At 39.9% G+C, this 13,345-nt stretch overlaps 1 protein-coding gene across 1 annotated transcript in view; it reads left to right on the top strand.

Annotated features, from left to right (window-relative positions):
* Positions 1-13,345, top strand: part of CEP135 (centrosomal protein 135) — a 73,763-nt gene that overhangs the window by 15,945 nt on the left and 44,473 nt on the right. Inside the window, exons 6-9 of the mRNA XM_054728919.1 lie at positions 4,249-4,333; positions 7,635-7,763; positions 9,243-9,458; positions 11,137-11,202. Of these exons, the coding sequence (XP_054584894.1) occupies positions 4,249-4,333; positions 7,635-7,763; positions 9,243-9,458; positions 11,137-11,202 (496 nt within the window). The remainder of the gene's footprint in view (positions 1-4,248; positions 4,334-7,634; positions 7,764-9,242; positions 9,459-11,136; positions 11,203-13,345) is intronic.

Genomic DNA, 13,345 nt, shown 5'->3' with positions numbered 1-13,345 from the left:
CCTCCCTCTGCAGGGCGATCATGGGGCAATGATGGGGCCCCCTGACCAATCACGTCGCATCACCTTGGCTGGCCTGGTGCCAATGGGTGTCATTGTGTGGTCGTCTGGAAGGTCGTGCCTCTATTTGGAAAGTCGTTTTGCTATTCGGTCGTTCGGTCAATTTGCATATTACGCTTTTATTATTCTAGATGCTTGGAAAGGCTGGATGTAGTACAAATACATTTGGGCAATTGTAGAATTCAGGTGATTTGGACAAATCTTGATTCTGTTGGAATTAATAGGTTCCAGAAAAGAGTGGCTTTTTTATTTTTTTGCTGTAATTACTTAGGAAATTGTAGTATATATCAATATTTTTCTTCTCTCCAGGATTATAGGATAGTTTTTTAGAAAATACAGGATTAGTTAGGATCAGAAAACCTGTTTAAGGCCCTTATTTCACTTAATATTATGAATTTTGGACTTTACCCTCAATTTCCTGAACCTAAGCATTACCAACAGCATCTCAAAGAGTTGTCCTAAGGATCAAAATGCAATAGTAGGTCTTTTATTGCATAATGTATCTGAATTTCAAATTATTTACCACTCAGTTCTTTATGATTCTTATAAAATTAACTCTGAAAGATTATATACTCCATTTATGTATGGTACAACACTTCATAATTCATTGAGAAACAAAAAGTAGAGAGTTTATAAAAGAACTAGAGGCCCGGTGCACGAAATTCGTGCACTGGGGGGTGGGGGGGGTGGGGGAGGTGTGCCCCTCAGCCCAATCTGCACCCTCTTCAATCTGGGACCCCTCAGGGGATGTCCAACTTCCAGCAGTCGGACATCCCTCTCACAATCCGGAACCGCTGGCTCCTAACCACTCACCTGCCTGCCTGCCTGATTGTCCCTAACCCCACTGTCTGCCTGCCTGCTCACCCCTACCTTGATCTCCTGCCATTCTGATTGCCCCTACCTTGCCCTCCCCTATCAGCCTGATCACCCCAAACTGCCTGTGCCTTGGCCCCCAGTCTGGCCTCCCTCTGGAGGCACCACCCCCATAACCCCAATGCTGCTGCCACTGCAGCTGGTTATGGCTGCCTGAGCCTTGGCCTTTGTAGCCACTGCGGCTTTGTCTGGAAAGATGTCCGGAAGACAACCACTCTAATTAGCATATTACCTTTTTATTAGTATAGATTTGGGGACCATTACAACCACGCAGAACTTGAAGAAAACACATGGCCCTGGTCAGTTTGGCTTAATGGAGAGAGCATCGGCCTGTGGACTGAAGAGTCCAGGTTTGATTCTGATCAGGGGCACACATGGCTGGGTTTCGGGCTCAATCCCCAGTAGGGGGCCTGTGGGCGGCAGCTGATCAGTGATTCTTTTTTTTTTTTTTTTTAATATATTTTATTGGTTTTTCACAGAGAGGAAGGGAGAGGGATAGAGAGCTAGAAACATCGATGAGAGAGAAACATCGACCAGCTGCTTCCTGCACACCCCCCACCGGGGTATGTGCCTGCAACCAATGTACATGCCCTTAACCGGAATCGAACCTGGGACCTTCCAGTCCGCAGACCGACGCTCTATCCACTGAGCCAAACCGGTTTCGGCTGATCAGTGATTCTTATCATTGATGTTTCTATCTCTCTCTCCCTCTCCCTTTCTGAAATTTTAAAAATATATATTTTTTAGAGAAAACACATGATCTTCACTTTGGGCTTTGTCATCTTACAATATCCTTTGTGCAGTGTTTTAACTTGCCTCAACTTTCCTTTACCCACCTTTAAAGTGCAATCTATTTTGGGGAAGATGATCAGGAAAGTGATTCCAGTGGGTAGAAGTTTTTTTTGGAGGGGATGGGTCATGAAGATATTTAAAAATTGAGCATGGTGATGGTTGTACCACTCTGAATTTACTTTAAAAAACCAGTTCATTGTACACTTTAGGTGACATGTACAGTATATGGGTTATATCTCAACAAAGCTGTTCTTTTATTTCTTTTTAAATAAAGACCAGTCTTATATTCAATTGCAGATGTTTTCAGAGGCCCCTCAAGATTTCCTTACCATGTCCCAAATCACGGCTGTGATTCCCAGTTGCCTCCAGTGCAAAGGAGAAAGTGGCAAGAGGCTTATGGAATTTCGGCAACCCCATTCCCCCGGTCTCCTCATAGGGCACCAGGGCCATTCCCACTGTGCCAGCTCTGCTCCCTTTAACCTGTTGGGCAAAAGAATCCTGCGTGCTCTGGCCAGAAAGTGCATTCTTTCTTAGGTGGCCCGAATGCTTTTTTTAAGGTCGTTCTATGGATTCAAAAGAATAAACAGATGTGGAAAGCTTTTGTCAAAATCCTTTTACATGGTTCTTCCAGTCTCATGGGAAATGAGATGTGGCTCTGAATTCATCCCAAAGTGTGTCTTTGGGCAAAAGCACCCAGAAGGGCACAACTCCTGCAGAATGCCCCACACACTTTGCTGTCAGGACTCAGGGGGCCTTGAGGGTGAGCGAGGCGGCGGTGCCAGCACAGGACCTGGGAGAAGGTAGCGCTTTCTACACTGCCCAGGTCACGTGGACTAGAGTAGTACCCGCCCAGGTGGGCAGGGTGTTTCTGCTGTTTTGTTTTGGTCTGGCCTCCACCCCGTCAGCCACGGACCTGTGCCTGCACTGAGACTGAATGGTTTGATGGCCCTACTTTTTGGTGGACAGTGGATGCACTCCCAGAGACTGGCAGTTAGACTCTGGCGGCTTCTGAGTCCCTTGCGGGGAGAACCCGGCCCTAGGTCAAGAACAGACTCAGGCGTCCTCGGCCAGGAGGCCTCCTTGGGCTAGGGGCCGCCACAGTTTGAAGGCTGGCCATGACCCCAATCCTGGCAGGGGTCTCCTCTGGGGTGCTGGCAGGCCTGGGCTAGGGCTGCGGGCGGTTTGGAGGCCGGTCACGCCCCCGATCCTGGCGGGGGTCTCCTCTGGGGTGCTGGCAGGCCTGGGCTAATGGCCGCCCTGGTTTGGAGACTGGTCACGCCCCGATCCTGGTGGGGATCTCCTCTGGGACGTTGGCAGGCCTGGGTTAGGGTCACTGGCGGTTTGGAGGCTGGTCACGCCCCCGATCCTGGTGGGGGTCTCCTCTGGGGTGCTGGCAGGCCTGGGCTAATGGCCGCCCTGGTTTAGAGACTGGTCAAGCCCCCGATCCTGGTGGGGGTCTCCTCTGGGGCGCTGGCAGGCCTGCGCTCTGGCGCCGCAAAGGGAGAGGTTCCTGAACCTGCTTCCCACACACCTAGGCTAGGATACATCTTGTAGGAGGCGGCTTCAATGCCGGAGGTCGGTGACCAGGTCCTCCGGAGCCTCTCTTTCTGGGTTGCAGTCCCACGTCTCCCAGTGCCCCAGCCTCGGATGCGCCCCCGCAGTTGCCCCCACCACCAGCCACCTCAGCGCAGGCCACAGCAGCTGAAGCCAGCCTCTTGGAAGCCAGGCCACCACACCCACCACCGCTAGTAGCTCTCTGCTGCTCGCTCGCTGTGCCCTGTCCGCTGGGGTGGGGGAGTGCTCCCAGCCCAGAGGCCCTCCCTCCTTCCGCAGCCTGGCTTGGGAAGCTGGCCTCATGCAGCATCCCCACTCGGCCACTATGGGTGCAACGCGGACCCCATGGAGGCCAACCTGGAGAACGCGGACCCAAGCTCTGCATCCGGCTGCTGCAGATGCCCTCGGTGGTCAACTACCACCCGCTCCTTCCACCGGCCCCATTGATCCCTCTCAGCACCAGCCATTTAGGCCAGGGTGGCGATCGCCCCCAGGACCCCCGGGGAGCGGCTGGCTGGGCCCGGCCATGCCCCCCCAGGGTGGCGATCGCCCCAGGGACCCCCGGGGAGCGGCTGGCTGGGCCTGGCAACGCCCCCCCAGGGTGGCGATCGCCCCCGGGACCCCCGGGAGCGGCTGGCTCGGCCCGGCCACGCCCCCCCAGGGTGGCATCGCCCCCGGGACCCCCGGGGAGCGCCTGGCTCGGCCCGGCCACGCCCCCCCGGGGTGGCCATCGCCCAGGGAGGGACCCCCGGAACTAAGAGGATTGGGCTCCGCCATCTTGGTCTTCTCAACGGTGGATAGGCCACCCGGAGTCCCGCCCCCAGCCTCTCGCAGGCCCAATCATGGGCATAGCGGAGGTGCGGTCAATTTGCATGTTTCTCTATTATAAGGTAGGATGTGTCTAGTTCCATTTCTTGTTATTTTGTATTACTGAACAAAAGTATATTAGCATTGGTTATGAATGTGTTTCAGAATTCAAGAACTTCAACAGGAAGTCCATCAGTTACAAGAAAAATTAGCCATGATGGAAAGTGGTCTGAGAGATTACAACAAGCAGGTAGGATTTTTATTTATTTGTATAGTAGGGATTGAGAGCATATACATTTATTATAAGTATATTTGGGTTGTATTTGATATTACTGATACTGAGTTTTTATATGGTTTTTATATTTTTAATCAATTTGTTAATAGAGTTAATAGCTGGAGTGGGTTAGATGGTTTTAGAGCAGTTCTAGTCCATTTCACTTCATTATGCATTTAGGTGAATAGTAGTTTTTTGTTTTTCTTTTAGGTGAATCATCAACTTCCCCAAATATAATTTTATGACCATGTTACTTTTTTCATCTCAGGAGATAGTTTATTAAAGTATGCTATGCATTTTAATTATCTTTTAATTTGTTGTTTTACTCTAAACATACAGATTTTGTCATTTTGAACATGTCTCTTTGAAAGTTATTCTTTTATTACCATATATTTTGTGTGAGTTTTCTACAAGTAATAGTATCTCATAAAATAGTTTTCTGAAGAAGTAGGGGAATTAATATGGAGTTAGATCACGACCATACAACTTTCGTTCTTTCATACTTCCTGTTGGTGTCTTGACTAAATTCTGATTTAGGTAATTACAGATTTTCTTCCTTAATATGCTTACTGAAGTTTAAATTGGGTAACACTTTTTTAATTTTCTGCATTTTTTTGGAGTGATGTGATCTGTACATGCAAATATAGATTTGTGTTGTTATAACTCTTTCATGAAGTACTTTGAATATTATTTGGATTAAAATTGAGTTTAAAGCAAAGGGATTATAGTAATGTCAGATAAAAAACTTTATGGAGAGATGTTGAAAAATATCAAATATGTAGATGAGTTGAATATTACCGGTATTTTTCAACCTATAATCACATTTTCATTATATTTTTTCAAAGTACTTTATGAACATAAACCTACCAGTCTTCATCATCTCTGTGAGGTGCCTGAGGTATTTGGAGAAAATAGCCTAACCATGCTGATGGAAACCACCAAGTCATTGTGGTTATCAATCTTAGCTTGCTTTATTATTATTATTTTGCTTGAGTTTTGTTTTTCTCAGCATATATTCTGAATTTTGCTGTTCTCTCAAACTCTTTCCACAACCTATAATCCTCCTCACTATATCACCTTGTTTCAACTTCCTATATCTACTTGTAATTTTAAAATTAGCAGTATTCATACTCAGGCTCTCAAGACTTCATGCGTAGAATAATGTTCTTCCAGTTTAAGGTTTAGTCTTTCTCCCTCTGTTTTGGTCCCATTTCCTTTCTTTTCCTTAAGACCTTGCTTTAACTGATTATTCTTTCTTTACCAAACACTTACCTGACCATTTTATAATTATTAATTTTTTAATCATCTTAACAGTCATATGAGAAGGTGCTATGATAGTCATCACTACCATCCCTTAAAAAAATCTTTTAACTACTCTCCATCTTGCTAATGCCTTATTCTTCTCCCTCATGTAAGCTTCTCGAAAGCATCTTACTCTTCTATGTCCACTTCTTTACTTCCTGCTCACTCCTTAACCTGTTGCAGTCTGGCTTCTGCCCCACAACGTATACATTGGTCTGGTTAATGACACCAGTGACATTAATTGCTAGATCCAAAAGGACACTTTCACTCTTTATTTTCTTGACCCACTCTGTAGTATTTGCATTATTGATAATTTCTCGTTGAAACTTTTCTATGACTTCATTTTGTTTTTTAACCTCTTACAATTTCTTCTTTGCTTTTTTCCTCTGCCCATTCCCTGAAATATTACTGTTTTCCAGGATTCTGACTTTGACCCCTTCTCCTGTTCCTGTATGTTTTCTCAGGTGGTCTCATGTTGATTTAAAATATTGTCTGTATGTTGATGATGCCCCCAAATTCTTTCATGCTTGAACCTGTCTTCTGAGCTCCAGACCCATATACCCAACTTAACACTGGGCATTTCCAGTCGGATAAAGGCTCTTCATACTCATATGCCTAGTCCAGAACTTATCATTGGCCTCAAATCTCTTTTTTTTTTCCTATGTTTCCTGCTTTGGTTGGTAGTCTCACCTTCTGCCCAAGTCAACATTCTGCAGTCTTTCTAGATCCTGCTCTCTTCCTTCTACTCACCAAGTTTTATCAGTTCTCCTGCCTAGAAGTACTCCTTAAACTTATTTGTTCTGCTCTACCCTGTTCCACTTTTTTATTTTAGGCCTTAATCATCTCTCATCCATTCTTATAGTAGGTTTCCCTGCCTCTGGCTTTATTCTTATCAAATCCATCCTTTAGTCCAGAGTAATCTTTCTCCTTGGTTAAGTATTCAATATTTATCATAATTAGTTTCTGCCTAATTCTTTGCACTCATCTCCAGTCATTGGTTTTCTTGTATATTACAGTCCAGTCATACTGAGCCATTTCTACTCCCTCCAACATACCATGTTGTTTTATACTTCTGTGTCACTGCCTGGAACATATACTCCTCCTCCTCTTCACAGCATCATTTATTATTACCATTTGAGCATATTTATTTCATAAGACCTTCACTAATTTCTATAGGTATGTGCATATCATAAAGAATAAATAGATTTATTCCCTTAACTACTCTGGTGCCATATACCTATTTCCTTTATTTTATCATTAAACAGCAAATTCCACAGCAACTATTAGTTCACTTGCTAGTGTTCCTTGTAAAGCGGTGTTCCTGAAAGTCAGGGACCATGTTTTATTTATCTTTCTATACCTAGAACTGTGCTCAATAATGGGTGAATAGAATGCTTAGTTTTTAATTTTTTTTAAACCAAAGCTTGAAAGAGTGTGGGTTTTTCTAAATTCTTGCATGTAAGTGTGAATTCATAATTAATAGTGATTTTTTTATTATACATTTGTTTTCTAAATGATAGATAATTAAATTCACACAAGGTTCCTATCCTTTTCGATACGTTTCAGTAGCAATTCATTTTTATTTGTGTTTTATATTGTTTATTCTACATTTATTCCACCAGGCACTGAAGTAGTTCAGACTCAGTTTCAATGCTCAACAATTTCCTTTTATATAAACACTTCCTAATTTTGGAGAAGAGTAAACACCAAAAACTCAATTAGGAAGAATTTATTCATAGAAATAGTTACGAAAGCTATGTTGACAATTCTTATGTTGACATTATGTTTTTTATTTTTGCTCTACATATATTTATTTCATATCTCATAAAGAGTGGGTACATATATGTTATTCTCTTTTACACACTGTTCAACATAAGAAAAATGGAAATATAGCCAAATAAATGTTTATTCAGTGTTAATCATTTTAGTTCAAAACAAGATTTTTTAAAATGATGTCATGACTTTATGTCTTCAGATTGAATTAAGAGAACGAGAGATAGAACGACTGTCCATTGCATTGGACGGTGGCCGCTCCTCTGATATCCTCTCTCTGGAGTCTAAAAATAAAACCAATGAAAAGATTATTGCTCATTTAAATATTCAGGTAATGACTTTTATTATTATTTTACTGAGTGTATAAACTCTTGTTTATAATGGTCCACGGGTTTGTAAAAGTGACAGTATTGTTCACTGAAGTATTATTTATAGTGGGAAATTTTTGATAGAGCCAGAGTATTCAGATATAGGGGGAAGCTATTGAAAAATCTTATTTGTAAAGAATATTTAATGAGGCAGGAATATATATACACCATAATGTTAAGTATTTAGAAGAAGAGAATAAACTGTAGATACAATGTGATCTTTAATTTGCTTTTAAAAAATGTATATATGAACTCAGAGAGGGAAAACACTGGAAGAAAAGAAACCAAAATATACTAACAGTTTATCTTTGTGTGATGGGATAGTCTTCTTTATGATACTCTTTATTTAAAAAAATTTTATGACTGTATATTTCTTTTATGATGTAAAAAAGGATTTAAAAAAATAAGTACCAAAATTAAACTTGGGTTTTTAACTGCCTATGTAATGGATTCACTGTTATGCATTTGACCTGAAAGTGAAAAAACAAGTCCATAAAGCATGACACATGACCTTTAGAAATTTAGACATATCAATGCTGCCCGGGATGAACCAGAATAGAGGAAGGCACCAATATCAGCAGTAGCTCTCGAGTAATGCTGTTCAGTACACATATTTTATGAGCCATGTATGTAACATAAAATTTTCTAGTAGCCAGATTAAAGAAGTAAAAAGTAACAGGTGAGATTGATTTTAATAATGTATTAATCTCAATGTATCTAAAATATTTTTTCAATCTCTAATTCATGTTGTAAAATGTATTTGAGGTATTGTACATTCTCTTTATATTTTTGTGCTGTCTTTGAAATCTTGTGTATATTTTATATTCATAGCACATCTCAGTTTGGACTAGCCACATTAAAAGTGCCCAGTAGCCACATGTGGATGCTGGTGGCCACTACATTGGATAGCACAGTCTAGAATAGTGATGGCGAATCTATGACACGCGTGTCAGCACCTACACGCGTAGCCATTTCTGATGACACGCGGCCGCTGAGGCGGCCGCATGCCGAGGATGAAACATTTGCGAAATAATGTTTTTTCCTCAAAGTGACACACTACCTGAGTTATGCTCAGTTTTTTGGCGAAGTTTGACAAACCAAGCTCAAAAGGTTGCCCATCACTGGTCTAGAATAATATTATCATCTTAGTGATATTCTCGTCATAGTTTTAGAACTAGATGTTGGAAAATGGTCACACAAATTTTTTACTTGTCCTTTTCTTCCATGCTGGAAAATCTAAAGCCAATGACCATATATATTTTTATTAAGCCACATGTTATCAGTTTCGCAAATCAAAACAAAATGTTTGTGAATGTAAAATAGTTGTGGTTTTAAATTTTGTATTTTAAAAATATAGTATTTTTTGAAATATAATTTTGAAAGTTTAGTATTTAGGATAATTTTTCATTTCATATTTCTTACAAATTACAAATTTAATGTAGGTTGACTTTCTTCAGCAAGCTAATAAAGACCTGGAGAAGCATATACAAGACCTTATGGAAACCAAGGAAACAGTGACTACTGAAGTTGTTAATTTAAGTAACAAAAATGAAAAACTTTGCCAAGAATTAACTGAAATAGACCATTTAGCACAGCAGTTGGAAAGACATAAAGAAGAAGTGCTTGAGACTGCGGATAAAGAACTTGGGGAAGCAAAGGTATGTCTACACTGTGGGAATGTTCCTTAATTCTCCTAGAATATATGAGCTGATGCCCTTTTGATATCCGATTCAGTTCTTTTGGTTGGTTTGTTTTGTAAGTCATGTTTGTCTAAAGGGTTTATACTCTCTAAAAGCTTGCATTTGTTCTAGTTGTTTGTGTTTCTGAAGCACACCTGTATCTAAGATAGTTCTCTAGACTCCTATTTTTCTTCAAGATTTCTATCTGTCCTTTTATCTCTGCTTTGTGAATGAACATCAAAAGTTTGTCATCTTTGTCATTTTGTGCTCGTAAACCCTTTAAAGGTTTAAAAAAAAACACTGTTTTTGTCCTTGCACATTTTTAAGTTGGTAGGTAATATTTTTCATCTTTAAATTTAAATAGATGCAAAGGATGTAATTTCATCTATTGTAAATATTGATCTCTTAAAATAAAACTGTCACGTCATTCTTTTAAAGTAGCTGATAGAATCCAAATAAACCTTTCTTGAAATCCTCACAGAATTTTATCCTATGCTTGAATATCTTTTTATGATCACTCTATCAAAAGTCTCTGCAATAAAAAAATACATAATGTGAAATAATTTATTTTTTAAAATGTCCTGTAACTATGGTTCACAGTGTTAACTGTGATGCATATATGTATATAAGTTCATTTTCCTCTGAATGGTGTTATCATTCCACTTACTAGTAATCAGTAGATCAGTGTGACATGTCACAAATTTTGATAATACTTATTAAATATTAAGTAAAATTACTAAAATTTTATTGGAAATACATCTCTTAATAAGATATAATGGGAGAAAATAGTGCCTAAGGTTTTGACCAGCCCCAACCAATGGTGAAAGACTGAAAGCTTTTTCTCTAAGATCAGAAACAAGGTAAGGATGTCTATTCTTACCACTTCTGTGCAACGTAGTACTGAAATCCTAGCCAGAGCACTTAGGCAAGAAAAAGAAATAAAAGGTAGTACATGGGAAAGAAAGAAGTAAAATTATGTTTCCAGATGACATAATCATATATTTAAAAAACCCTAATGATTTCACACACACAAACAAAAATTACAGAACTAATAAGCAAATCCAGCAAAGTTGCAGGGTACAAAAGCAGTACACAAAAATCAGGTGAGTTTTGATACACGAATAATTAAAATTCAAAAAGGGAAATGAATAATCCCAATTACAATCGCATAAGAAAGAATAAAATACTTAGGAATAATCTTAACTAACAAAGTGAAAGACATATACACTAAAAACTATAAAATATTGTTGAAAGGAATTAAAACAGTTGTAGTACCAAGGTTCCAGGTTGGTAGTACCAGGTGGGGAGAAAGCAAATAGGATAAGAATATCAGGAAATGAGAATCCCATAAGTTTTTAGAAAACTAAAACTAGGGTTCAAGGAAAGCCCTACAAATATATAGGCGAAAAAAGATTTTCAAGTGACCCTCTTGTTTAAGCTGTTACAAATAGGTCCCTGTATTCAAGATGCCAAGAAATTAAAGAGAAGCCTCAACTATGCCTCCTCTTCATTGAAATTGAGGCTGAGGGCTAAAGCCTCAGATCACACTGGTGAGAGTGAGCATGGCCTACTTGAAAAATGGCCTTATTTGTAATGTGACTTAGTGCTAAGTATTCTTGATTTTTAAGTATTTACCTAATAGGCTTTTTATTCCTAGAAAGAGATTAAAAGAAATATTTCTGAAATGAGGAATCTTGAAGAAACAATGGCAAAACTTCAGCTGGTAAGTACTTGTCATATTGAATTGTCAGAATTTTTGGTAAGAATATTTTTATGCTTTATTTTACATATATTTTAACTTAGATATAATTTACACATTATAATATTCACTCTTTTAAGTGTATATTTTAGTGGTTTTAGTATAGTCACTAAGTAATGCAGACATCACTACTGTCTAATAACAGGGCATTTTCCTCTATTCAGCCCCTGAAATTAATAATCTACTTTTCTGTTTCTATCGATTTGCCTATCCTGGACAGTTTATATAAATGGTACCATATAATATGTGGCCTTTTGTGCCTGGCTCCTTTTATTTAGCACAATATTTTCAAGATTCATGCTTATAGCATGCATCCAGTGCTTCCTTTTTATGGCTTAGTAATATTCCACTTGTATGGATATATTTAGTTTGATTTATATTTTACAATTCCTTACTTTCATATGTGGTAGTTGGCAAATTAAATTCAAATAGTGAAATCTGTTAGGAATTTTATATTCTTTTAAATATTTCTTTACTTGTCAGTTTATAAATACTAAAACTAGAAATTGATAATTACTTGATAACATTGTTGACTTTTTAAAAAAATCATCATTGTTGAGAGTATTACAAACGTCTCCCTTTTCTCCCCCATTGCCCTCCTCCCCCCCACCCCCCGTTCCTGCCCTGCCCCGCCCCAGGCCTTCACCACCCTATTATCTGTGTCCCTAGGTAATGCATATATGTATATAAGTTCTTTTTTTTTTTTTTATAAATGTATTTTTATTGATTTCAGAGAGGAAGGGAGAGGAACAGAGAGATAAAAACATCAAAGAGAATCATTGATCGTCTGCCTCCTGCACGCCCCCCATTGCCTGCCTGATTAAGACTGCAACCCCGGGCATGTGTCCTTGACTGGAATTGAACCCTGGACCCTTTGGTCTGCAGGACAATGCTCTATCCACTGAGCCAAACCAGCCAGGACTACATATAAGTTCTTTGGTTAATCTCTTCCCGCACTCCCCCACCCCCACCTTCCTTCTGACATTCATCAGTTTGTTCCATATTTCTATGCCTTTGGTTCTATTTTATTCAGTTTATTTTGTTCATTAGATTCTTTGTTCATTTATTTTGATTTTTAGATTCAGTTGTTGATAGATAGGTATTTATTATCATTCCATTGTTCATATCTTTTATTTATTTTTTTTTCTTTTTCCTCTTCAAGAATACCCTTCAACATTTCATGTAATACTGGTTTGGTGGTGATGAACTCCTTTAGGTTTTTCTTGTCTGTGAAGCTCTTTATCTGACCTTCAATTCTAAATGAGAGCTTTGCTGGGTAGAATAATCTTGGTTGTAGGTCCTTGTTATTCATCACTTTGAATATTTCTTGCCATTCCCTTCTGGCCTGCAAAGTTTTTATTGAAAAATTAGCTGATAGTCATATGGGTGCTGTTGACTTTTATTAAAAGCACTCAGTCCTCTTAATAGTTTGCCTAGCTATACTATTTGTTCTGGTAGTCTTCAAATCAGAATAACAGTAATCATTCCAGCATAAGTCTAGACATAGAATATTATTCTATACTAGAGGACTGGTGCATGAAATTCATACATGGGGGAGGGAGGGAAGGAGGGTCCATCAGCCCGGCCTGCACACTTGCATTCCGGGACCCCTCAGGGGATGTCCGACTGCCTGTCGATTGCCCCTAACTATCTGCCTGCCTGATTGCCCCTAACCACTTGCCTGCCTGATCACCCCTAACTGCTTGCCTGATCACCTCTAACCACCTCTGCCTGCCTGCCTGATCGCCCTTAACTGCTCGCCTGCCTGATCACCCCTAACTGCTTGCCTGCCTGTCTAATCACCTCTAACCATGCCTGCCTGCCTGCCTGATCGCCCCTAACCACCTCTATCTTGGCCCCTTTCTTCATAGCTTCATTTGGAAGGATGTCTGGAAGGTCGTTCAGCTGTTCGGTCTAATTAGCATATTACGCTTTTATTATTATAGATAGTCTAGAACTGACAGAACTTGCTAACAGGCAGAAATTCCTGAGTGGTCATCCAAAAGGTTATTGAGGATTTTCTTATTAGCCTGTTAAATTGAATGAGTATCTATTGGAAAAAACGACTAATACTAATTTCCAGATTTTCTTGTTATGTAAACTCTTT

Source organism: Eptesicus fuscus, chromosome 2 (assembly GCF_027574615.1).
Source record: "Eptesicus fuscus isolate TK198812 chromosome 2, DD_ASM_mEF_20220401, whole genome shotgun sequence".
Taxonomy (NCBI): domain Eukaryota; kingdom Metazoa; phylum Chordata; class Mammalia; order Chiroptera; family Vespertilionidae; genus Eptesicus; species Eptesicus fuscus.
The sequence above is the reverse complement of the archived record's forward strand: the minus strand, read 5'-3'. Positions and strand labels throughout refer to the sequence as shown.